At 37.0% G+C, this 26968-nt stretch overlaps 1 protein-coding gene across 1 annotated transcript in view; it reads left to right on the top strand.

Moving 5' to 3' along the window:
* LOC132007102 (testis-expressed protein 11-like) overlaps window positions 1-26968 on the top strand; it is a 208448-nt gene that overhangs the window by 164311 nt on the left and 17169 nt on the right. Inside the window, exons 14-16 of the mRNA XM_059385234.1 lie at window positions 11884-12033; window positions 13583-13691; window positions 14610-14730. Of these exons, the coding sequence (XP_059241217.1) occupies window positions 11884-12033; window positions 13583-13691; window positions 14610-14730 (380 nt within the window). The remainder of the gene's footprint in view (window positions 1-11883; window positions 12034-13582; window positions 13692-14609; window positions 14731-26968) is intronic.

Consider the following 26968-nt stretch of genomic DNA (forward strand, 5'->3'; position numbering starts at 1 on the left):
GTCCTTTTCCAAAAAGTGAAAAATAGAACTACCCTACAATCCAGCAGTTACACTACTAGGTATTTGCACAAAGGATACAAAAATACAGATTTGAAGGGGTACATGCAACCTGATGTTTATAGCAGCATTTTTCAACGGTAGCCAAACTATGGAAGCAACCCAAATATCCATCGACTGTTGAGTTGATGTGTATATATACAATGGAATATTACCCAGCCATCAGAAAGAATGAACTCTTGCTATTTGCAAAGACATGGATGGAGCTAGAGTATATTATGCTGAGTGAAATAAGTCAGTCAGAGAAAGACAAATACCATATGATTTCACACATATGTGGAATTTAAGAAACAAAACAGATGAACATGTAGGAGGGGGAAAAGTGGGAGGGGGAAACAAACTATAAGAGACTCAATAATAGAGGACAAACTGAGGGTTGATGGGGGGATATGAGGGGTAATGGGCTACATGGGTGATGGGTATTAAGAGGGGCACATGATAAATCACTGAATTCTCCTGAAACCAATGTTATACTGTATGCTAACCAACTAGAATTTAAATAAAAATTTGAAAAGAAAATGAAAGGAATGTCAGTTTAGTCTCCTTGTACCTGACATATTTCCTTTTGTAGTTCTGTGGTTTTCATTTATAAAAGCACAGATATGAATCTGGAAATTTTTCCATAAAATTATCCTGGCACAATAACTCCTGGTCAGAGTAAAGTGTGTATAACAGCTTGCCTACATATATCCATTTTTGATTTCTAGAAGGTTTCCCAAACTTTAAACGTCACATCAGTCCTGAAAAGACCTATTAACTGGAGAATACACATTCTTTTCAGGAGCACTCGTAACATTTACCAAAATAGATCATGTGCTGAGTCAAGAAGCAAGTCTCAACAAATGTCAAAGGATTGCATCTTAGAAAGTATGTTCTCTGGAAAAAAAAAAAAAGTACTCTGAACAACGTAAACTATAAGTCAACAACAGAAAGATGATTAGAAAACTCCCACTGAGCATAAGAAATAACACGGAGGACATGGGGAGATGGAGAGGAGAAGGGAGTTGGGGGAAATTGGAGGGGGGACAAACCATGAGAGACTATGGACTCTGAAAACAATCAGGGTTTTAAAGGGACAGGAGATGGGAGGTTGGGTGAGCCTTGTGGTGGGTATTATGGAGGACATGTATTGCATGGAGCACTGGGTGTGATGCATAAACAATGAATTCTGGTACACTGAAAAGAAAAAAGATAAAAACTTAAAAAAAAACTCCCACTGTTGGAAATCTTAAAAACACTTCTATATAACCAAAGAAGAAATCAATGAAAATTATGTAAATATTGAACTTAACAAAAATTAAAAAATATGACATCAAAATTCATGAGATACAACTAAGCTAGGGGAAAATAAATAGCTTAAAATGCATATATTAGAAAAAATGAAGGGTTGAAAATCAATGATCTTAGCTTCTGGCTCAAGTCTAGGAAAATAATATGAAACCCAAGGAAAGTAGAAGGAAGAACATAACAAAGCAAAGACAGGAAAACTGTGAAATAGAAAGCACATATACAGGAGAAAATCAAAAGCCAAAAGTTGATTCTTTGGAAAGATTACAATTGGATGCCAAGCTAGATGGAGCAATGAATAAAAAGAAAGGACATATATTACTAATATCAGTAATTCAAAAGTACATGTCACTACAAATTTTTCTCTAGATTTAAATTGAAAAAAAAAAAAGACAAAGGAGGGGCACCTGGGTGGCTCAGTGGGTTAAAGCCTCTGCCTTCGGCTCAGGTCATGGTCCCAGGGTCCTGGGATCAAGCCCCGCGTCCAGCTCTCTGCTCCGCAGGGAACCTGCTTCCTCCCCTCTCTCTCTCTCTCTCTGCCTGCCTCTTTGCCTACTTGTGATCTGTCTGTCAGATAAATAAAATTTTTTAAAAAACTGTAAGAGGAAATCGTGATAAAGTGGACTTCATTACAATTGAGAACTTCACTCTGTCAAAAGATAAAAACAAGCCATAGACAGGAAGAAGATGTATTAATACATAAGCCTGAGAAATTTTAGAGTATGTAAAGAACTCTTAAAACTCGGTGAGAAGGGCGCCTATGTGGCTCAGTTGGTTAAGCGACTGCCTTTGACTCAGGTCATGATCCTAGAGTCCTGGGATCAAGTCCAGAATCAGGCTTTCTGCTCAGCAGGGAGTCTACCTCCCTCTGACCCTCCCCTTCTCGTGCTCTCTCTCTCATTCTCTCTCTCAAATAAATAAAATCTTAAAAAAAAAAAAAAACTCCGTGAGAAAAGACAGCCCAATTAAAAATGGGCAAGAGAATTAAACAGGGACTTCACAAAAGGAGAACCTCATCAAAGAATTCGAATTAACAATGAGGGATCACTGCACACTCCCTGAAATGGCTAAGATACCAAGTGTTAGTAAGGATGGGAAGCACCTGGAGCTCTGATACATTGAGAGTGGTAATGTAAATTAGTACAACCATTTTGGAAGACCATTTGGCAGTATCTGCTAAAACCAAACATGTTTGTTACAGCAATGACCCAGCAATCCCCCTTCTAGATACATACTCAGGTGAAATGAGTGTATCTGTTTACCATAGTATGTATGAGAATGTTCAGGATAGCTCTATTCATAAGAGTTAAAGATTTGAAAACTCTAGTGTCATCAGTAGGAGGATGGCTTAAGTAAATTGTGGTATATTCATACGATAGAATACTATAAAAAGGGAATACACTTCTGACTCAGAAAAATATAGATGAGTATCACAGACATTATCTTGAACAAAAGAAGTCAGGCACAAAGGAATATCACAGAGAAAAATTCATTTTGAAAAACAGCTATTGAGATATATAATTCATATGCCATGTAATTCACACAATAAAGTATATAATTCAGTGGATTTTAGTATATTCAGAGATATATACAACCACCAACAATCAATTTTAGAACAATTCATCACTTCAGAAAGAAACCTCCATTACATTCCCTAACCCTGCTTTCCCCCAGGAGCCCTGTGCAACTACTTTGAGTCTCTCTAGATTTGCATATTTTGGATATTTTATATAAATAGAATCATATAGTATGTGGACTTTTGTGACTGATTTCTTTCACTTAATGTAACATGTTCAAGGTTTATCCATGTTGTGGCATATATCAGTATTTCATTCTATTTTATGGTCAAATAATATTCCATTGTATGAACTTAACACATTTTAAAAATCCATTCATCAGTTTTCATCTTTTGACTATTTTGAATAATGCTGCTGTAGATATTTGTCTATAAGTTTTTGTGTGGATATATGTTTTCATTTCTCTTTGGTAGACCTAGGTCATATAGTAACTGCATTTTAATCATTTGAGGAGCTGCAAGACTGTTTTCCAAAGTGGCTGCACCATTTTATGTTGTCATCAGTAGTACATGAGACTCTGATGTTCCCCCACCTCCATCCCGATACTTGTATTATCTTTTTTTTTCTTTCTAGCCATTCTAGTGAGTACAGAGTGATGTCCCATTGCAGTTCTGATTTCCTAATGAATGACTTTCTGGACAACTAATGATGTTAAGCATCTTTTCATATGTTTATTGGCCATGTGTATATCTTCTTTGGAGAAAGGTGTGTTCAGACTCTTTGCCCAATTTTTAATTGGGTTATTGCCTTTCTGTTACTAAGTCATACGTCCTTTACATATTTTAGGTACAAGTCCTTGATCAGATTCATTACTTGAAAATATTTTCTCCCATTCTGTGAGTTGTCTTTTCCCTTTCTTGATAGTGTCTTTTGGAGCACAAATTATTAAAAATATTTTATTTATTTATTGGACAGAGATAGACACAGTAAGAGAGGGGACATAAGCAAGGGGAGTGGGAAAGGAAGAAGCAGGCTTCCCGCCAAGCAGGGAGCCTGATGTGGGGCTCAATCCCAGGACCCTGGGATCGTGACCTGAGCCAAAGGCAGATGCTTAACGACTGAGCTGCCCAGGCACCCTGAAGCACAAATTGTTTAATTTTGATGAAGTAAAATATATATTTTTTTGTTGCTTATGCTTTTGGTATCATATGTAAAAATCCACTGCCAGATTCAGAATTATGAACATTTATTCCTGTGTTTTCTTCTGAAAAGTTTTATACTTCTATCTCCTATATTTAGGTCTTTGATCTATTTTGAGTGAATTTTTTTATGTGGTACGAGGTAAGAGTCTGACCTCATTCTTTTCCATGTGGCTATCCAGTCATTTCAGCACCATTAATTTTTTTTAATAGTCTTTCCACATTGGATAGTCTTTGCCTCCTTGTGGAAAATTAGTTGATCATAGACACATCGTTTTATTTCTGGATTGTCAGTTCTGTCCCATTGATATGCATGTCTGTCCTTATGCCAGTACCATACTGTCTTAATTATCATTGCTTTGTAGTAAGTTTTGAAATCAGGAAGTGTTAGTCCTCCAAATTTGTTCTTTTTTCAAGATCATTTTGGCTATTCTGGGTTCCTTGAATTTCCATATGAATTTTAGGATCGGCCTGACAATTTCTGAAAAAAGAAAAAAGCCAGCTGGGATTCTGATAGGGATTGTGTTGAATCTGTAGATCATTTTGGGGAGTATTGCCATCTTAACAAAGTTAAGTCTTTTAATCTATGAACATGGAATATTTTTCCATTTATTTACATCTATAATTTTTCAGTGATGTTTTATAATTTTCATTATACAAGTCCAGCACATCTTTTAATTTATTCCTAGGTATTTTATTGTTTCTAATGCTATTGTGAATGGAATTGTTTTCTTAATCTTATTTTCAGTTTGCTCATTGCTATTTTATAGAACTAGAATTAATTTTTTATATTGATCTTAAACGTGTTTATTTGTTCTAATGGTATTTTACTGAATTCCCTAGGAATCATATTTACAAGATCACATTTTACTATTTATTTTCTGTCTTGATGTCTTTTATCTTGCCTAATTTCTTTGACTAGAACTCTCAGTGCAATATTGAATAGCAGTGGTGAAAGTGGGCATTCTTTTTTGTTCTATCTTAAAGGGAGAGTCCAGTCTTTCACTAGTAAGTGTGTTGTTAGCTGTGGGTTTTCCAGAAATGCCCTTTATCAGATTGAGGAAGTTCCCTTCTGGTTTGTTAATTGTTTTTATCATGAAAGGATATTGGATTCTGTCAAATGGTTTTCTGCTTCTGGAGAACATCATGTAGTTTTTGTTTCTTATTTTATTAATATGGTATCTTGCATTCATTGATTTTCACTTGTTAAAGCACCCTTGCATTTCTGGGTAGATCCTACTTGGGCATATTGCATAATTATTTTCTTTGCTGCTGAGTTCAATTTACTAGTATTTTGTTGGGAATTTTTGAGTTTATATTCCTAAGAGATATTTGTCTGTAATTTTCTTTATTTGTGATATCTTTGGGTTTTGGTATCACAGTAATATTGGCCCCATAGAATGAGTCATGAGTGTTCCATCCCCTTCTATTTTTTAAAAGATTTATTTATTTACTGTAGAGAGGGGGAAGTGGACGAGTTGGGGGAGGGGTAGAGGGAGAGAGACTCAAGCAGACTCCATGCTGAGCATGGAACTGGACATGGGGCTCCATCGCATGACCCTGAGAGCATGACTTGAGCCAAAATTAAGAGTTGGACACAACCAACTGAGCCACCCAGGTAACCCATTCTCTTCTATTTTTAAAAGAATTTGTGAGAATTAGTATTAATTCTTTGTTTGGTACAGTCCAGTGGTGAAGCTGTTTAGTCCTGGATTTTCTTTTTCTATAGTTTTAAAAACTATTTAAATTGCTGTATTCATTGGGGCACCTCGGTGGCTCAGTCAATTATCAGTCTGCCTTTGACTACTGGGTATTTACCCCAAAGATACAGATATAGTGAAAAGAAGGGCCATCTGTACCCCAATGTTCATGCAGCAATGGCCATGTCGCTAAACTGTGGAAATAACCAAGATGCCCTTCAATGGATGAATGGATAAGGAAGATGTGGTCCATATACACTATGGAGTATTATACCTCCATCAGAAAGGATGAATACCCAACTTTTGTATCAACATGGATGGGACTGGAAGAGATTATGCTGAGTGAAATAAGTCAAGCAGAGAGAGTCAGTTATCATATGGTTTCACTTATTTGTGGAGCATAAGAAATAGCAGGGAGGACATGGGGAGTTAGAGAGGAGAAGGGAGTTGAGGGAAATTGGAGGGGGAGATGAACCATGAGAGATTCTGGACTCTGAAAAACAATCTGAGGGTTTGGTTATTTTTAAATCTGAGGGTTCTGAAGGGGCGGGGGGTGGGAAGTTGAGCCAGCCTGTGGTGGGTATTGTGGAGGGCACGTATTGCATGGAGCACTGGGTGTGGTGCATAAACAATGAATTCTAGTATACTGAAAAGTCATTAAAAAAAAAAAATTTAAAAGAGCCTGCCTTTGGCTCAGGTCATGATCCCAGGGTCCTGGGATCAAGCCCTACATCGGGCTTCCTGCAGGAGAGAGCCTGCTTCTCCCTCTCCCTCTGCTGCTCCCCCTGCTTATGTACACTCATGCATTCTCTCTGTCTCTCTTCCTCTCAAATAAATAAATAAAAATCTTTTTTAAAAATAAATTACTTTATTCATTATAGGTCTGTTTAGATTGTCTATTTCTTCTTGAGTCCATTTCAGTAGTTTTTCTTTCTAGGAAACTGTCCATTTCAACTTATTGACATACAGTTATTCATAGCAGTCCTATGTAATCCTTTTTATTTCTCTGAGGTTGGCAATGATATTTCCTTTTTCACTTCTGATTCTAGAAATGAGGCTTCTAAAGACTAGTCAGTTTGTTGTCTTTTCAAAGAATTAGCTTCTGATTTCATTAATTTTTTCTATTGTTTTCCTATCTCGATTCATTTCCACTGCAGTCTTTATTATTCTCTACCTTCTACTTGTTTGAGTTATTTTGGTCTTAACTAAGGTAGAAGATTAGATTACTGATTTGAAGTGTTTCCCCTTTCTTTTTTTTTTTTTAAGATTTTATTTATTTATTTGACAGAGAGAAATCACAAGTAGATGGAGAGGCAGGCAGAGAGAGAGAGGGAAGCAGGCTCTCCGCTGAGCAGAGAGCCCGATGCGGGACTCGATCCCAGGACTCCGAGATCATGACTCGAGCCGAAGGCAGCGGCTTAACCCACTGAGCCACCCAGGCGCCCCTCCCCTTTCTTAATGTAGGTGCTTATAGATACAAATTTTCCTGTAGGCACTACTGTAACTGTATCCCATTTGTTTTGGTGTATTGCGTCCTCATTTTTATTCATTTCAAAATATTTTCTAATTTCTCTTTTGATTTATTTTTTGACCCACTCGTTGTTTAAAGATACATTTATTTTATGTGTATTTGTACATTTCCCAAATTTTTTCTGTTATTAATTTTTTTAAAGATTTTATTTATTTGACAGAGAGATCACAAGTAGATGGAGAGGCAGGCAGAGAGAGAGAGAGAGAGAGAGAGAGAGAGAGAGAAGCAGGCTCCCCGCTGAGCAGAGAGCCAAATGTGGAACTCGATCCCAGGACCCTGAGATCATGACCTGAGCCAAACGCAGCAGCTTAACCCACTGAGCCACCCAGGTGCCCCTCTGTTATTAATTTTTTTAAAGATTTTATTTATTTGACACACAGAGATCACAAGCAGGCAGAGAGGCATGTAGGGATAAGGGGAAGCAGACTCCCCATCGAGCAAAGAGCCCAATGTGGGGCTCGATCCCAGGACCCTGAGATCATGACCTGAGCCAAAGGCAGAGGCGCCCCCTGTTATTAATTTTTAATTTCATATGGTCACAAAACATACTTTGCATTATTTTATACTTTGAAATTTACTGAAGTTTGTTTTATGACCTAGAGCATAGTCTGTACTTGAGAAGAACATATATTCTGCTGCTCTTTGGGAGCAATGTTCTATAGATGTCTGTTAGGTCTAGTTGGCTTACAGTATTTTCATTTTTTTTCCTTACTGATTTTCTGTCTAGTTGTTTTACATATAACTCATTTTTTTTGAAGTTGAAGAACACCCAACTATCAATAATTACATTAAATATAAATGGTCTAAATCAGGCACTTTCTTAAAGTTCTAATAGTGAGTATTTTAGGCTAGCAGGTCTTGGACACAACTGCTCAATTCTGCCATTGTCACAGGAGTACATGGACCATATTTAAACAAAGGACATAATTGTGTTCAAATAAAACTTTATTTGGATGACAGTCAGCCTGCCCACAGATTGTAGTTTGCTCACCCCTGGTCTAAACATACTGATTAAAGATGAAGTATGTCATACTGGATAAAAAATCAAGACCCAACTACGTGTTGTCTACCAAAAAACCCCACTTCAATATGGAGACATAGATAGGTCAGAAATAAAAGGAATTGAAAAGGGTACACTATACAAACACTAAGAAAAGGAACGCTGGAATAGCTATATTAATAGCAAGCAAAAAGCAGTTTAGAGCAAGCAACATTACTCAGGATAAAGAGAAACATAATGAAAAAGTGATCAATTAAAAATGACAACATAACTATTTGAAATTTGTGATGTACCTAACAACAGAGCTTCAAAACACATGAAGCGAAAACTGATAGAAATGGAAGGTGGAGTAGGAAAATCCATAACTACAGTTGGAGACTTCAATACTCATTTTTCAGTAGTCAATAGAACCAAGTCAATAGATACTCAGTAACGATGGAGAAGACATGAACAGCACTCTCAACCAACTCAATCTAGTTGACATCTAGAGAATACTCAATCCTACAATAGCAGAATACATTTCCTTTTTTCAAAAGCACACTGAACATTCATGACAGTAGTCCATGTTCTGAACCATAAAACAAACTTCAAAAAATGTAAAAGTATTGAAATCATACAAAGTACTTCTCTGACCATAATGGAATTAACTTATAAAATTATAATACAGAGCCATCTGTAAAATCTCCAAATATTTGGAAATTAAACAACCCACTTTTCAATAATCTAATGGGTTCAAGAACAAGTCACAAAAGGAAATCAGGAATAGTTTGAGTGGAATGAAAATGAAAGTATGCATATAAAAATTGAGAAGATATGGGGGGAGGGATTTGCTGGCTCAGTTCTGGACATTGGGCAAGGTAATGTGCTATGGTGAGTGATGTGAATTGTGTAAGACTGCTGATTCACAGACCTGTAACCGTGAAGCAAATAATACATTATATGTTAATAGGAATAAATAAAAAAAAATTGAGAAGATACAGCTAAAGCAGTGTTCTGACAAAAATTTATTGCATTAGATAGAGAGCTTAGATAATCTAAGGCTTCACCCTAAGAAACTAGAAAAAAATAGCAGATTAAACCCAATTGAGTGGAACAAAAGAAATAAGATCAGAAATCAATAAAATTTAAAACAGGTGCCTGGCTGGTTCAGTTGCTCAGCGTGCCACTCTTGATCTTGGGGCTGTGAGTTTGAGTCCCACATTGGGTGTAAAGGTTACTTAAAAATAAATCTTAAAAATAAAAACAAACTACATTAAATTAAAAACAATGAAATCAAGAGCTATGTTGTTGTTGTTTTGAGAAGATCAGTATAATTGAGAAACCCCTAACTAGGCAGATAGATACAAATTAACAATGTCCAGAATGAAAATAGAGACATCACTATAGATCCTGAAGACATTTAAAATGATGATTAACAACTGTTATGATCAGCCTTATGCCTATGACTTTGACAGCTTTTTATGAGGTGGACAAATTCCTTGAAAGCCACAAACTAACAAAGCTCCTTCAAGGAGAAATAGATAATCTGAATAATAGTCTTATACCCATTGAATTTGTAGTTTAAAATCTTAGAGAAAACTCCAGTAGGGAATTCTATCAAACATTTAAAGACATAATACCAGCTTTATAAAGACCCTTCAAGAAAGAAGAGGGCATACTTCCCGGTTCATTTTATGAGCTCATTTTTACTGATATCAATACCAGACAAAATAAGAGAAAAGAAAGTTATGGACCAATATTCCTCATGAAAATACCTGCAGAAATCCTCAACAAAATATTAGCAAGTTAAATTTAGTAAAATTTGAAAAGGATAAGAGACCATAACTATGTGCAGTTTGTCCTAGGTTCAACATTGTAGACTCAAATTACCCTATCAACAGTTATGTGAAAAGATTGAACATCCATTTATGATTTTTTTAAAAACCCTGAGCAAACCAAGAAAAGTAGGGAAGTTTCTCAACCTGATACAGGGCATCTACAAAGATAAAACTACAGCTAATATCAAGTTTACTGACGAAAGGCTGAATGCTTTCCCTCTAAGGGCAGGAACAAGTCAAGGTTGTCTGCTCTCATTTCTGTTCAGCATCTTCCTAGAAGTCTTAGCCAGTGCAATGAGCCAAGCAAAAGAATGGAAAAAAGACATAGAGTGAAAAAGAAGAAATAAAACCCCTTCTATTTGCAGATGACATGATTGTCTACATAGAAAATCCACAACAATCTACAGAAAAGTTACTGTGATTAGTAAGTGAATTTGGCAAGTTATAGAATATAAGGCCAAATATCCAAAAATCTATTATATTTCTGTGTACTAGCAATGACATTCAAGAATAGGCAGTAACAATCAATAGTGACAGAAATCAAAATAGTTGTTAACTCTAAGGTGATATTGACTTGAAAAGGAGCACCAATGTTGGAAGTGTTCTGTATCATGAGATACAGGGTAGTGGTTACATGGTTTAAACATACGTGAAAATTCAACAAGCTGCTTCTTTAAGATTAACGGGTTTTATTCAGTTTATTGTATGTGTGCTATACCTCAAAACTTTTTTTAGGGGCACCTGGTTGGCTCAGTTGGTTAAACGTCTACCTTCGGCTCCAGTCGTGATCCCAGGGTCCTGGGATTGAGTCCCACATTGGGCTCCCTGCTCAGCAGGGAGTCATCTTCTCCCTTTCGCTCTGCCTCTCCCCCCAGCTTGTGCTCTCTTACTTACTTTCTCTCTCTCTCTCTCATATAAGTAAATAAAATATTTTAAAAAGAAAAAAAAACTTTTTAAAAAAGTTCAGTCTAACCAGGATGAATGAAAACCATCTCACATTCTGTGGTATATGCAATCTGGTAGAACTTTCTTCCCATGGTGATACCCAAAAAATACTATTTATTGACTAAAGGAAATAATTTGGAAACACTTTTTTACTTTGCTTAAAATAAAACCACAGTTAGCTTATACAGCATTCCATCTTTTGGTTAACACAGTCATTAAAGTGAGGCAGATAAACATTGGATCTAGATTAGATAGTAGCAGAACTTTTTCAGGCTATTTAGGAACATTATGGCAATAATTTCAGGAAATGTAGGCAATGTTACTGAATGCATTAGAGGGTGCTCAAAGTGTTGATGAATTTGTAATGTATTTAATGATTTAAAATGTAAAAATATATTTAATGATTTAAATTTATAATGTATTTAATGATATAAAATGTAAAAATGTATCTAATGATTTAAAAATATAAAATGTCTGGGGTGCCTGGGTGGTTCAGTGGTTAAGCTGCTGCCTTAAGCTTGGGTCATGATCCCAGGGTCTTGGGATCGAGCCCCGCATCGAGCTCTCTGCTCGGCAGGGAGCCTGCTTCCTCCTCTCTCTCTCTGCCTGCCTCTCTGCCTACTTGTGATCTCTGTCTGTCAAATAAATAAATAAAATCTTAAAAAAATATATATATATATATATATATAAAATGTCTATATACAGAAGCTAGGACAACCTTCAATTTTTAAGTAGAATTAATTTTCCTCAACAGAAAAGTCTCCCCAGAAGAGAGATTAGAATAATAAAATATAATCACAGAGGATGTTGCATTTTTGCCTCCCTCTTAGGGGACTTCTCAAGTGATCCATGTGAGACATTGCTTCTGCTGTATGAGTTTGAAGTTAAAGCCAAAATGAATGATCCATTCCTTGACAGCTTCCTGGAATCAGTGTGGGAACTGCCTCATTTGGAAAGTAAAACATTTGAAATAATTGCATGTAAGTGCTATATTTATGTTTTTGGAAGACTGTTACCCATTTAAATTATACTACTTTTTCTTCTCTCTGTCCTTCATTCTTTACCTTCAGGTGGAATATAATGTTCTCTCATAGCACTTTGTTTCTCCTTCTCTAATGGCATTCTTGAAATGTCATGTATTATAGTCATTAATGCATCTATCTTTTTCTTTATATGAGACTATAAGGTCCTTAGGGTCGTGAAGAATAATTGCTTATATTTGTTGTTCTTAGACACCTGAGTAAAGTGCATTACTTATAATGCACTACTCTATAATGCACTACCATGCCTACTCTAGGTGTGGAATTGAATTACATAACTACGCAAAAGGGGGAGCTTGAACCTTGGAAAGCTGGTTTTACTCAGCTAGATAGAAATGACCATCAACTGTTTAACTAATCAAAGATGATACAATCTTAGCAATTTATTAAAGTGTACAAAGAAGGGGATCCTTGGCTGGTTCAGTCAGTAGATCACGAAACTCGGTGTAGAGATTACTTTTAAAAAATAAAGTGTACAAAGAAATACTGGTAATATTCTTTAATACAATTACCACTCTCAAATTTCTGGATGGGCTGTAAGTAAGTAGTATTTGGGGTCCCAGAACCTATATGGGGATATGCTGCAGGAAACGGCCTAATTATTTTTCCTTTTTTCTCCCCCTTCCCTCCTCGGGAACCTGTGTGGTTAATAAAGGTATTAGGCACAAAGGTCACATTTGCCTTTCCTTATCTCGTAAGACAAAATTCCTAGAGACAAGGAGCAGCTGGTCTATACTTTATGGACATGTAATGGTGACCACTTCTTATATAATGGGTCTCCAATTAGAAACCTGGTAACTGCATTTGGAAGTTTTAGGGTTTCTTATCTCTGACACTCACTCTCTTGTCAACTGTTTCCTGTTTTTAGTATTAGTCTAAAACAATATATTGTAGTATAAATCTGGTTTTTTTTAAATTTTTTATTTCTTTTCAGTGTAACAGTATTCATTGTTTTTTGCACCACACCCAGTGCTCCATGTAATCCGTGCCCTCCCTAATACCCACCACCTGGTTCCCCCAACCTCCCACTCCCCCCCCTTCAAAACCCTCAGGCTGTTTTTCAGAGTCCGTTTGATTATTGCCCTTTTACTGATCTGCTTTTTGTTTCCACCTTTGTGTGCCACTCCTTGACTCTAGCTCATTAGATTATCACTTTACCTGTATGACTGTGAGCAGGTAAAAAAAAAAAAAAAAAAAAAAAGGACTGTGAGCAGGATCACAGAAACAGTAGGTTCTCTGTTGATGTTTGCTAAAGAGATTACCCTGGTGGCCCTATCAGGTTTTTCTACCCAGAATCTATAAGCTGTCTCCGAAAACCAGCATGGACTCCTGATTTCATAAAATGCGTTTTGGGGGGGTTTTGTCCATTGGTTGGTTGGTTTGTGTTAATCTGTTCCAGGCCAGTTTCATTAGAGAGAGCAAGTTGTAGCCTGGGATGAAAACTGATAGATAAGGTACTCAACAGCCTTTTTTTCTTTCCTTCCTATAGCATTAGCAGTGGAAATGCCTGCACACTATCCTTCCATTGCTCTGAAGGCCTTGAAAAGGGCCTTACTGCTTTACAAAAAGAAAGAATCCATTGATGTGTTGAAATACAGGTTAGTATATGTAACTTAACACCAAATCTAGGCTTTTTGATAACCAAAAGATATCAAGCTTATGGGTTTGATAACCCATAAGTCATCAGTCAGACTCAAATGGTCCAACTTAAAAGATGATCGGGGAACTCCTGTAACTCCTGAACTAAAAAACCCTCAAAACAGCTCCATATTTAGAGTTATAATATAGACCAAGGATTAATTAGGTATGTCAGGGAGTCTGGATTTCTCAAAAGAGGATAAAAAAGGGGGCAAAGTTGCTTCTTTGTGTGAGACTATATATATGATAAAATTACTAAGTACCTTTCAGAGATTAATATAACTACCACCAATGCACCCACCACCCAAATTTAACAAATGTTAACATTTTGCGATATTTGCCCCAGGTGTTTTTTCTAAGCACCTTTCTTTAAGGACTAACTCTGCATTATAATACAAAATATTATTTATTAGAGATTTTATGTTTTCTATGCCTAAATGTGGGGGAAATGATGTGTGATTTTTCTATGAAAAACTTTATTACAATCTTTCTTTTCTGAGACATGAGAGACAGTTCTCCTGGAATTATTCCCAGTTTAAATCCCAATTCCCTTGCCTGTTTCGGGATGTAATGAGATACTTTAAAATGTCTATAGATTGAACCAGCTCATAAAATATAATAAACAGCTACAACTCCTTAGTGCAGGAAACTAAAAAAAGGTGAAAGACAACCATAGGCATAATAAAAAGGAGGATTGGTCAGCCCCTTTTATAGCTTCAAAAATCTGTCTTCTGAGGTTGGAGGCCAGATAAAAATGAGGGAAGAACAGAAGTGTTTTGAAGCTCGTAGTCTGGGATGAGATCCAGATTTTACTTATCTTAGCCATGATGCCAGTGATTTATTTCCTTATGGGATGAGTTTTCTCTTTTTGATTTCAGCAAATGTATGCACAACTTGATTAACCTCTTAGTGCCAGATGGGGTGCCAGATTCAGAACTGTGTCCCCTGGAAGAAGTTTGGGGTCATTTTGAAGATGCTCTGAGCGTCATTATCCTTACCGTAAGTCAACCAGTGATACTAAACTATTCTTTAAAATTAAAACTGCCTCTGTGTTAGAAATGACATAGAATAGTGCTTTCTGATGTGAGTTTTAGGGTAAATAAATTCATATTACAATATACTTACTATAAAATTTCCCTGTGTTTATGAACTGTAAAGAGTTAAAAGTAGAAAATTTCTGATACAGCTATACTATGGATTAAATGAAAATAGCAGTACCACCTGGAATTTTTAATTATTTTGTGTTTTCAAAACCTGGTAGAATTGTTACTTCCACTGTGATGATAGTAACCCTTTGAAAAACCTTATTGTTATTCTTTCCATTTCTTTAAGGCAGGTAATAGAGTAGAAGGAACATGGAGGACCTGTATTTTTGTCCCTTCTCTGCAGTTGTTTTTTTTTTTTTTTTTTCAGCACAGGTTTATTTGTTGATTTTTAAATTAGCTTCATTGAGGTGTAATTTATATACATTTGTATATGTACCATTTGGTGATTTTAGTAAGTTTATAGAGTTAATGCAACTGTCACCACCGTCCAGTTTTAGAATATTTCCATTACCCCAAAGTTTCTTCTCACCTATTTGTGGTTAGTCCCTGTTCCCACCTTAAGGCCCAGGCAACCACAGATCTGCTACTCTGCCAATTTTCTCTTTCTGGACACTTCATGTGAATGAAACCATGCAGAGTGTGATCTCTTGTGTCTAGCTTCTTTCAATTTAGCATAATATTTTTGAGGCTCATCCATGTAGCAGGTATCAGTATTTTAATCCTTCCTATGTTATTATATTCTACTGAATGGCTATATCACATTTTCTTTATCTACTCACTAGTTGGTAGTCATTTGAGTTGGTTTTACTTTTTAGCTATTACGAATAATACTGCTATGATATTTGTATACCAGTCTTTGTGGACATATGTTTTCAGTACTCTTGAATATATGAATTTCTGGGTCATTTGGTAACTTTATATTTAACTTTCTGAGGAGCTACAATCTGTTTTCCAAAGTGGTTGCACTATTTTACATCCCTACCATCCCTACCAGCAGTGTATGAGGGTTCTAATTTCCACACTTCCTCATCGACAGAATAATGTCTATCTTTTTCATTATAGTCATTTTAGTGAGGGTGTAGTGGTAGCTCATTGTGGTTTTGATTTGTATTTTCTTGATGGCTAATGGTGTTTATAATTTTTTATGTGTTTGTTGACCTTTTCTATGCCGCCTTTGGGAAAATGTCCATCCAGTTATTTTCCCATTTTAAAAATTGGGTTCTTGTTGAGTTGTAGGATTTATTTATATATTCTAGGTACAAATCATTTATCAGATATGCTGTTTGTAAATATTTTCCCCCTGTCTCTGGCTTGTCATTTCATTTTCTTAATGACATAACTTAAAAAGCAAAAGTTCTAAGTTTTGGTGAAGTCTAATTTATCAATTTTCTTTATGGTTCATGTTTTGGTCATGATAAGAAGTCTTTGCCTATCTCAGATCTTGAAAGATTTTCCCCAGTGTTTTCTTGTAGAAGTTTTTATGCTTTTATCTCTTACATATAGGTTTATGATCCCATTTTTAGTTGTTTTGTTTATGGTGTAAGGTAGGGTCCTTCTGTGCCATTTGACTTTGATTTTCTCATTTGTAAAATGGAAATAACACCTGCTCTGACTCCCACACTGAGGTTTTATGGATCAATTAAAATAGTAATTTGTGTGGGACGCCTGGGTGGCTCAGTTGGTTAAGCAGCTGCCTTCGGCTCAGGTCATGATCCCAGCGTCCTGGGATCGAGTCCCACATCGGGCTCCTTGCTCAGCGGGGAGCCTGCTTCTCCCTCTGCCTCTGCCTGCCTCTCTGTCTGCCTGTGCTCGCTTTCGCTCGCGTTCTCTCTGACAAATAAATAAATAAAATCTTTAAAAAAAAATAGTAATTTGTGTTGTAAACTTTACAGCTCATACACATGTAAGGTGGTATTGTTATTATAAGGGAGCTATAAAATATTAAGGTTAAGTGGCTTGCTTAAAGTCTCACAGGAAGTCATTATTTGAGTCCATGTTAATAACTGAGGATCCTGACTCTGCTTTGGGCTCAATTGCCTCTTCCTGTAAAAATATGTGCAAACCACAGCAGATGGTGGAACAGTGTAGCAGGGTGACAACCTGGTACAAACCTGCATCAACTTCAAAAACCTAGAATTCTCCTGGAGCTATATAATTATGGCCTGTGTGAATTTAAGTTTAAAAAAAATTAGCATTGAACATTTTGGATATATATATATATATTTATATTTTACTTTCTTTTGGGGAGAAGAGAAAGTTCTATTTCTAAGCCATGAGCCTCATCTGGACCTTCAGATGTGTTTGCCATGGTAACTAATACAAACTAAAATTAAATTGTACTGTAAATCCAAATTGATCCATTTCCATAGTCTCTATATAAGGCCTAAACCACTCAGAGCAATTTTTTTTACACTTTTATTCTATCTATTACTGTTCCATCTCCCTGGATCTTGGGTTTTCTGCTACAGAGCTCAGTGTTTTTCTACTTTTTTGACAAGTCTCACATCCATTATTGCTCATCCCCTGAAACGTGGTGGGATAGTTCACTTTTTTAATGTAGAGATTAATTTAATAATCCTGTTGGCTTCTTATATATGTTGCTTTTTCCTCTTTGATTGAATATGTTATATATCTCCTTTGTTTTAAATTCTTGGGAGAAAATTCAGCCCTTGTTTGACTTTTGTAATGACCAGTCACGCATTATTTTTTTTTTTTTTTTTTTTTAAGATTTTATTTATTTGTCAGAGAGAGAGGGAGAGAGAGCGAGCACAGGCAGACAGAATGGAAGGCAGAGGCAGAGGGAGAAGCAGGCTCCCTGCTGAGCAACGAGCCCGATGCGGGACTCGATCCCAGGACGCTGGGATCATGACCTGAGCTGAAGGCAGCTGCTTAACCCACTGAGCCACCCAGGCGTCCCCCAGTCACGCATTATTTATTGAGCAGTTAGTGATTATTGCGCATTACTAAGTGACTCCATACTGTGGTAAAATGGCTCTTGCACAGATATAAAACCTCATGTCTCACAGTATTGTGCTTTACATTGTTCAAAGGATTCTTTTTTTAAAGATTTTATTTTATTTTATTTATTTGACAGAGAGAGAGGGATCACAAGTAGGCAGAGAGGCAGGCAGGGAGAGAGGGGAAACAGGCTCCCTGCTGAGCAGATAGCTTGATGCAGAGCAGATGCGGGGCATGATCCCAGGACCCTGAGTCAGGACCTGAGCCGAAGGCAGAGGCTTAACCCACTGAGCCACCCAGGCACCCCTAAAGGATTCTTGTATCGGTTATTTCATAGGATCCTGCCCCCTCCCTAGCATTTCTGTGAAATAGAGTGCTGTACTATTATTCTTGACAAGTCCTTTCAAATGAGGAAATTTTTAAGTTTTAGAAAAGTCAGATTACTAGTGGTGGCACTAGTGGTGAGCATAGCTGCCTTTCAAAAAAGTCGAGTTACCACTTTGCCTAAGTTCATATGGCTAATGAATGAGAGTCAGGACTAGAACTCAGATCATCTGACTGTACTTCCAGAGCTCTTTCCTCCAAAACACATATCTTCTTTACCTGCTCTTGCTAGGCTTCAGTTCAAAGGAGAGGCTCAACTTGGCATTCAGAAGCTATTGCCAATGAAAAAGCAGGAAGGATGATTTAATATGCTTAAATAGGCAAGCCTATCTTTAGGTTCATATTCTAGATTATTTTAAAGAGGAAATGGATTGCTCTGGTTTATCTTTTCTTTTTTTAAATTATGTTGTGTTAGTCACCATACAGTACATCATTAGTTTTTTTTTTTTAAGATTTTTTAATTTATTTGACAGATCACAAATAGGCAGAGAGAGAGGGGGAAGCAGGCTCCCTGCTGAGCAGAGAGCCCCATGTGGGGCTTGATCCCAGGGCCCTGAGATCATGACCTGAGCCGAAGGTAGAGACTTAACCCACTGAGCCACCCAGGTGCCCCACATCATTAGTTTTTGATGTAGTGTTCCAGGGTTCATTATGTATAATACCCAGGGTTCCATGCAATATATGCCCTCCTTAATTAAAATTCTATTTTGAAATAATTGTAGATTCACATGCAGTTGTAAGAAGTAATACAAGAAATCTTATGTATGTTTTACCCAGTTTTCCCCAATGGTAACATTTTATATAAAACAATATCACAATTGGGATATTGACATTATTATAGTCAAGACACAGAACTTTTCTATCACAAGGATACCTCATGTTGCCCTTCTATAATTCCCACCCACTTCTTTCCCACCCCAGCCCCTCCTTAATCCATGGCAACAACTAACCTATCATCAATTTCTATAATTCTGTCATTTCCATAATCTGTAGATTAAATCATACAGTATCTAATTTTTGAGATTTGGAATCATATAGTATATAACCTTTTGAGACTGGCTTTTTTTCAGTCACAAGAATTCTCTGGAGATTCATCAAGTTACCAGTTGCTGCATGTATCAATATGTCATTTGTTTTTATTGCTCAGTAGTATTCCCTGGTATGGATGAACTGGTACCACAGTTCACTTAACCATTCACCTGTTGAAGGACATCTGGGTTGTTTCTAGTGGGGGCTATGACAAATAAAGCTGCTGTAAACATTTGTGTACAGGTTTTTGTGTGAACATGAGTCTTTGTTTCTCTGGGATAGTACCTAAGAAAGCAGTTGCTGGTTCATACGGTAATTGCATGTTTAGATTTTAAAGAAACTGCCAAACTGTTTTCCAGAGCATCTGTAACATTTTACACTCTTGCTCAAAGTGTGTGAATAATCCAGAATCTCCACATCCTTGTCAGTATTTGATGTTATCACTATTGTTTTATTTTAGCCATTCTGAGAAGTGTGTCATAATTTAGTGTGGTTTTAACTTGCATTTCCCTAACAGCTAATGATGTTAGATGGACCGTCCTGTCACGTGCTTATTTGCCGTCTGTATATCCTCTCTGGTGAAATGTCTGCTTGTACCTTTTGTCCATTTTGTAATTGGATTGTTTTGCTTGTTTACTGTTCAGTTTTGAGAGTTCTTTATAGTATAGATACTAATCTGATACATGGTTTGAAAATATTTTCTCACAGTCCCAGCTTGTTTTACTCATCAACTTACAAGGTCGTTCACAGAACAAATTTTTAATTTGCCCATTTCATCAACTTCGTCTTACTGATCCTACTTTTGGTGTCAAGTCCATTGTAGAACTCCTTGCCTCACTACATCCCCAAGACTTTATCCTGTTCCCTTGGGGCTTTTTTTTTTTAAGTTTTTATGGTTTTCTGTTTTATATTTAAGTTTATGGTACATTTTAAGTTAATTTTTGTATGAGGTATGAGATTTAAGTTACAGTTCATTTTGTCTATGCATGTCTCTTGTTCTAGAACCATTTTCTTGACAAGGCTGTCTTTCCTCCATTAAATTGCTTTTGTACTTTTAACAGAGATCAGTTGGGCATATTCATGTGAGTCTGTTGCTGGGTTCTCTGTTCTGTTCTCTATGTGTCTATCCCTCTGCCAATATCACAGTCCTGATTACTGTAACTATGTAATAAGTCTTTTTTAAAAGATTTTATTTATTTATTTGACAGAGATTACAAGTAGGCAGAGAGGCAGGCAGAGAGAGAGAGAGGAGGAAGCAGGCTTCCCGCTGAGCAGAGCCCGATGTGGGGCTTGATCCCAGGACCTTGGGATCAAGAGCTGAGCCAGAGGCAGAGGCTTTAACCCACTGAGCCACCCAGGTCCCCCAATAAGTCTTAAAATTAGGTAGAGTGATTCTACCCACTTTATTCTTCTGCAAAATTGTTTTAGATGTTCTAGTTCCTTTGCCTTTACATATGTATTTTTTTTAAGATTTTATTTATTTGACAGACAGATTACAAGTAGACAGAGAGAGAGGGATGGGGAAGCAGGCTCCCTGCTGAGCAGAGAGCCCAATGCCGGGCTCGATCCCAGGACCCTGAGATCATGACCTGAGCCATAGGCAGAGGCTTTAACCCACTGAGCCACCCAGGCGCCCCTACATATGTATTTTAGAATAATCTTGTCTGTGTCCACAAATATTTCTGGGAGGATTTTGATAGCAGTTGTGTTGAACGGCATTTGTTTCCTAGGACTGCCAAAACAAATGACCACAAACTGCTTTTAACAGAAACTTACTCTCTCACAGTTCTGGAAGCTAGAAGTCTGAAATCAAGGTGTCGGCAAGGTTCTCTTTGAAGTCTCTACGGGGGAGGATCCTTCCTTGTCTCTTCTCAGCTTCTAGTGGTTGCTGACAATGTTTAGTATTCCTTGGCTTATAGATTCATCACTGCAATTTCTGTCTCTGTCATCACATGGAATTCTTCTTACATGTCTCTTGTTTTCTTCTCTCTTGTTATCTGGACACCAGCCATTATTGGGTTAAGGGTCCATCCTACTCCATTGTGATTTCATCTTAATTACATCTGCAATGACCATGTTTCCAAATATGGTCACATTCTGAGGTTCTAGAAAGAACATGAATTTTGAGGGACACTATCCAATCCAGTGCAGTATATATCAAGAATTGACATCTTTAGTTATATCCAAGTGAAAAAGAATTGGTATCTTTGTTATATTGAATCTCCTAATTGATGAACAGAGTATGTCTTTTTATTTAGATTTTTTTTATCTCTTTCATTAGCAGTATGTACTTTTCAACATACAAGTCCTATATATGTTTTGTTAGATTTATACCTAAGTATTTCAGGTTTTTTGAGTGATTGTAAATGATGTCCATGTGTTAATTTCTAATATAGTCAACTCTAAAAAACATGGAACTTAGCGGTACTAGCCATCACACAGTCAAAAATCTATGTATAATGTTTGACTCCTCAAAAACTTAACTATTAATAGCCTACTGTTGATGGGAAGACTTACCAATAACATAGTCAATTAATACATATTTTATATGTTATATGAATTATATACTGTCTTCTTAAAGAGAGCTAGAGAAACAAAAATGTTATAAGAAAATCGTAAGGAAGAGAAAATGCATTTATAGTTAACTATACTGAATGTATCCCAAAAAATCTGTATAAAATATACCTGCACAGTTCAAACCCATGTTGTTATAGGGTCAACTGTGTAAAGAAAAACGGTAGATTTTTATGTTTGTCTTTAATCCTGCATCCTTGCTGAACGTATTCATTTCTGGAATTTGGGGTGGGGGGAGGATTCCTTAGGATTTTCTTTTTTTTTTTTTTAAAGATTTTATTTATTTATTTGACAGGGAGAAATCACAAGTAGTCGGAGAGGCAGGCAGAGAGAGAGAGAGGGAAGCAGGCTCCCTGCTGAACAGAGAGCCCGATGTGGGACTCGATCCCAGGACCCTGAGATCATGACCTGAGCCGAAGACAGCGGCCTAACCCACTGAGCCACCCAGGCACCCCTCCTTAGGATTTTCTATGTGAGCAGTCATGTCATCTGCAAATAGGGACAGGTTTTTTGTAGTTGATTTGTTGTTTGTTTTGTTTTAGGGTCTTTTTCTTCTTTTTTAATTGAATTATAACTAATATACAGTGTTATATTCATTTCAGGTGTACATTACAAAAATTCTTTAATTCTATGCATTACTCCGGGCTCATCAAGATAAATCTACTCTTAATCCCCCTTCTCAAATAGGGACGGTTTTATTTCTTCTTTTGCACTATATATACCTTCTCTTTCCTTTTCTTGCCTTATTGTACTGACTAGAACTTTCAGCACTATGTTGAGAGTGGTGAGAGTGGGTGTTCTTACCTTGTTCACTATCAGGGGAAAGCACTCAGTCATTCAGTCTTTTGCCATTTTATAGCAGCTCTTTATCAAGCTAAAGAAGCTCCCCAACTCCGTGTTTTTCCTGATTCTGTCATGAATGAGTGTTGAGTTTTGTCACATGCTTTTCCTGCATCAGTTGATATAATCATGTGACTTTTCTTGTGTATAATATAGCGAATTACACTGACCAGTTTTAAATGTTGAACCAACCTTGTATCCTTGGAATAAACCCCATATGATCATGGTGTATAACTCTTTTTATATATTGATTAATTCTGTATGTTAGTGTTTTTGTTAAAGATTTTTCATCTGTATTCATGAGAGATAGTGGCCTGTAGTTTTCTTTTTCTTTTCTTTTTTTTTTAAGATTTTATTTATTTATTTGACAGACAGAGATCACAAGTAGACAGAGAGAGAGGGGAAGCAGGCTTCCCACTGAACAGAGCCTGATGCAGGGCTCCATCCCAGGACCCTGAGATTATGACCTGAGCCGAAGGCAGAGGCTTTAACCCACTGAGCCACCCAGGCGCCCCTCTTCTTTTTTTTTTTGAATTTTTTTTTTAATGAAGATTTTTATTTATTTATTTGACAGAGAGAGATCACAAGTAGGCAGAGAGATAGGAAGGGAAGCAGGCTCCCTGCTGGGCAGAGAGCCCGACACGGGGCTTGATCCCAGGACCCCGGGATCATGACCTGAGCCGAAGGCAGAGGCTTAACCCACTGAGCCACCCAGGTGCCCCCCCCCTTTTTTTGAAGATTTTATGTATTTATTTGACAGAGACACAGTGAGAGAGGGAACACAAGCAGGGGGAGTGGAAGAGGAAGAAGCAGGCTTCCCTCTGAGCAGGGAGCCTGAGCCGGGGCTCGATCCCAGGACCCTGGGATCATGACCTGAGTTGAAGGCAGCCACTTAACAACTGAGCCACCCAGGCACCCCTTCTTTTTGTATATGGTCTTTTTTTTTGGTATCGGGGTAATACTAACTTTATAAAATGAATTTGGATATGTTCCCTTCTCTTCCATATTTTTGGAAGAGATTGTATAGATTTTATGTTAATACTTTTCTGAATGTTTGATAGAATTCTCCAGTGAAAACTGTCTGGGCCTGGATATTTTTCTCAAGTGTTGTTAAATTATAATTTCACTTTCCTTAATAGTTACAAAGCTGTTCAAATTATCTGTTTTCTCTTGGGTGAGTTGTGGTCAGTTGTTTTTCACTGAAGTGAACCATTTCATCTAAGTTATCAAATTTTTGTGTATAGAGTTCTTTTTATTATTCCTTTCTTATTCTTTTGATATGTACAGGGTTTGTAGTGATATCCACATATTTCATTTACTGATATCAATAATTTGTCTTCCTTTTTTTTTCTGTCATCCTTGCTGGAAGTTAGTAAATTTTATCCATCTTCTCAAAGAACCATCTACTCCACTGATTTTCTGTATTGTCTTTGTGTTCTCAGTCTTGTTGATTTCTACTCTAATCTTTATTATTTACTTTGTCCTGCTTACTTTGCATTTAGTTTGCCTTTTTCTGGGCTTCTGAGATGGGAACTTAGATTATTAATTTGAGACTTTTTCTCTTTTTCTAATGTATGCATTTTAGGGCTGTAAATTTCCTTGTCAGTGCTGCTTTACCTGTGCCTACAAATTTCGCTATGTTGTATTTTCACTTTCAGTTATTTCATTGTATTATTTTATTTCTCTCAAGACTTCCTCTTCGACTCATGAATTACTTAGAATTATGTTGTTTAGTTTTTAAGTGTTTATAGATTTTCCTAATATCTTTCTGTTACTGAATTAGAGTACTAATCCATTGTGGTCAGAGAACACAGTTTGTATGATTTCAGTTGTTTGAATTTTTTGAGATTTATTTTATGGACTGGGATATGATCTTAGTATCTATTCCACGGGCACTTTGAAAAAGGTGTATCCTGTTCTTGTTAGGAGGATAACAAGAACAAGAATGTTTGTTCCATAAATGTTGATTAGATCCCACCAGGTGACGGTGTTGCCAAGTTCTTATATATCTTTGCTGATTTTCAGGCTAGTTTTTCTGTTAGTGTTTGAGCAGGCATGTTGAAGTCTCCAACTATAACTAGAATTATTTGGCTCTCCTTTCACTCCTCTTGGTTTTTCCTTCACATATTTTGTGACCGGGTTGTTGGATGCATACACATTTATGATTGCTATATTTTCTTTATAGAGTGGCCTCTTTTTATCAGTATATATTGTCTTTCTGTTTAGCTGGTGATTTTCTTTGCTCTCAAGGCTACAATCACTAATATTTGCCACTCCTATCTTTTGATTAATGTTTACATGATATACCTGCTTGTATCTTTTTACTTTCATCCTGCCTATAATTGTATATTTGAAGTGAATTTCTTATAGACAGCATATGGGCAGCACATTTTTTAGTCAGCTTCACTAATGTGTCTTTTAGTCAGTATATTTAGATCACAATCCCTTAAAGAGTAAGCCTGCCACTTCAATTTTTGGTTTGTTTTGCCCTGTTTTTCATTTTTTTTCTCTTTCCTGCCTCCCTGTGGATTACTTGAACATTTTTTAGAATTCCATTTTGCTTCATTCTAGTGTTATTAACTGTATTTCTTTGTATAGCTTTTTATTGGTTGCTTTAGATACTACAGGGTGTGTGTGTGTGTGTATCTAAAACTTATTACTGTCTACTGCTGTCATCATGTTATCAGTTCAAGTAAAGTATAGGAACTTCACCTTTTGGGGCACCTGGTGGCTCGGTTGGTTAAGCATCTGTCTTCAGCTCAGGTCATGATCTCAGGGTCCTGGGATCCAGCCTTGTGTCAGGCTCCCTACTCAGTGGGGAGTCAGCTTTTCCCTTTCCCTCTGCCCCTACCCCCTGCTCTTGTGCGATCTCTCTTACACACCCGTGCTCTAAGTAAATAAATAAAATCTTTAAATAAATAGAAACCTTCTCTCTCCTTACCCTCCCCAACTTATAATTGTCCTAAATTTTCCTGTACATACATTTAGAACCACATCAGTGTTAATAATTTTCACTTCAACCTTAAACCATAATTTAGAAAACTCAAAAGGAGAAGGAAAGCTTATTGTATTTACCTATATAAAAATGAAGGTTCAGGGCGCCTGGGTGGCTCAGTTGGTTAAGCGGCTGCCTTCGGCTCAGGTCATGATCCCAGCGTCCTGGGATGAGTCCCACATCCGGCTCCTTGCTTGGCAGGGAGCCTGCTTCTCCCTCTGCCTCTGCCTGCCTCTCTGTCTGCCTGTGCTTGCTCTCGCTTCTCTCTCTATGACAAATAAATAAATAAAATCTTAAAAAAAAAAGTAGGTTTACTATTTTTTTTTTACCTTTTTGATGTTGCAAGGTTCCTTTCTTTCTTTTTTTTATGATTTTATTTATTTATTTGACACAGAGAGAGAGATCACAAGTAGGCAGAGCAGTAGGCAGAGAGGGAGTGGGAAGCAGGCTCCCTGCCGAGCAGAAAACCCAATGTGGCGCTTGATCCCAGGAACCTGAGATCATGACCTGAGCTGAAGGCAGCGGCTTAACCCACTGAGCCACCCAGGCGCCCCTCAAGGTTCCTTTCTTACCATTTTTTTTTTCTGTTTGGAGAGCTTCCTTTAGCCATTCTTTTATGTAGGATCCATGCCCAACATGGGGCTTGAACTCACTACTGTGAGATTGAGAGTCACGTGCTCTACTGACTGATCCAGCCACGCACCCTGGTTTTAGCCCTTTTCTTAGAGATCTGTTGATTATTAATTCTCATAGTTTCTCTTCATCTGATAATGTCTCTATCTCTCTGTCATTCTCAAAAGATGTTTTTGTTGGTTATAGGATTCCAGGTTGATGATCCTTTTCTTTCAGTATTTCAAAAATACTGGTCACCTCTCTGGCCTGCAGGGATTCTGGTGAGAAATCTGCTAATGTTTAACTTGTTTTCTTCCTGTAAGTAGTGTTGTTTTTCTTTGGTTGCCTTCAATATTTGTTTTTGTCTTTAGTTTTCAGAAGTTGGACTATGATGTGTCTTGGGTGGATTTCTTTGGTTAGTTTGGGATTTACTCAGCTTTGTGAATCTGTAGGTTTATGTCTTTTGCCAAATTTGGTAAGTTTTCACACATAATTTCTTTGAGTACTTTTTTCAGTTCCAACCTCTTTGTCCTCTCTTTCCAGGACTCAGATGACAGGAAGGTTAAAATCTTTGTCATTGTCCCATGAGTCCCTGGTGGCTTTATTCTCTTATTTTTTGTCTATTTCCCTCTGTTGTTCAGATTGAGTAATTTCTGTTGTTCTTTAAGTTCTCTGATCTTTCCTCTGCCACCTCCATTCTGCTGTTGAATCGATTCATGGAAGGGTTTTTTTTTTTCCTTTTTTTTTTGATTTGTTAGTTGTTTATCAAGAAAAACTAATCCATAACCCAATACTCATG

The sequence above is a fragment of the Mustela nigripes genome, chromosome X (genome assembly GCF_022355385.1).
Source record: "Mustela nigripes isolate SB6536 chromosome X, MUSNIG.SB6536, whole genome shotgun sequence".
In the NCBI taxonomy this organism is placed as follows: domain Eukaryota; kingdom Metazoa; phylum Chordata; class Mammalia; order Carnivora; family Mustelidae; genus Mustela; species Mustela nigripes.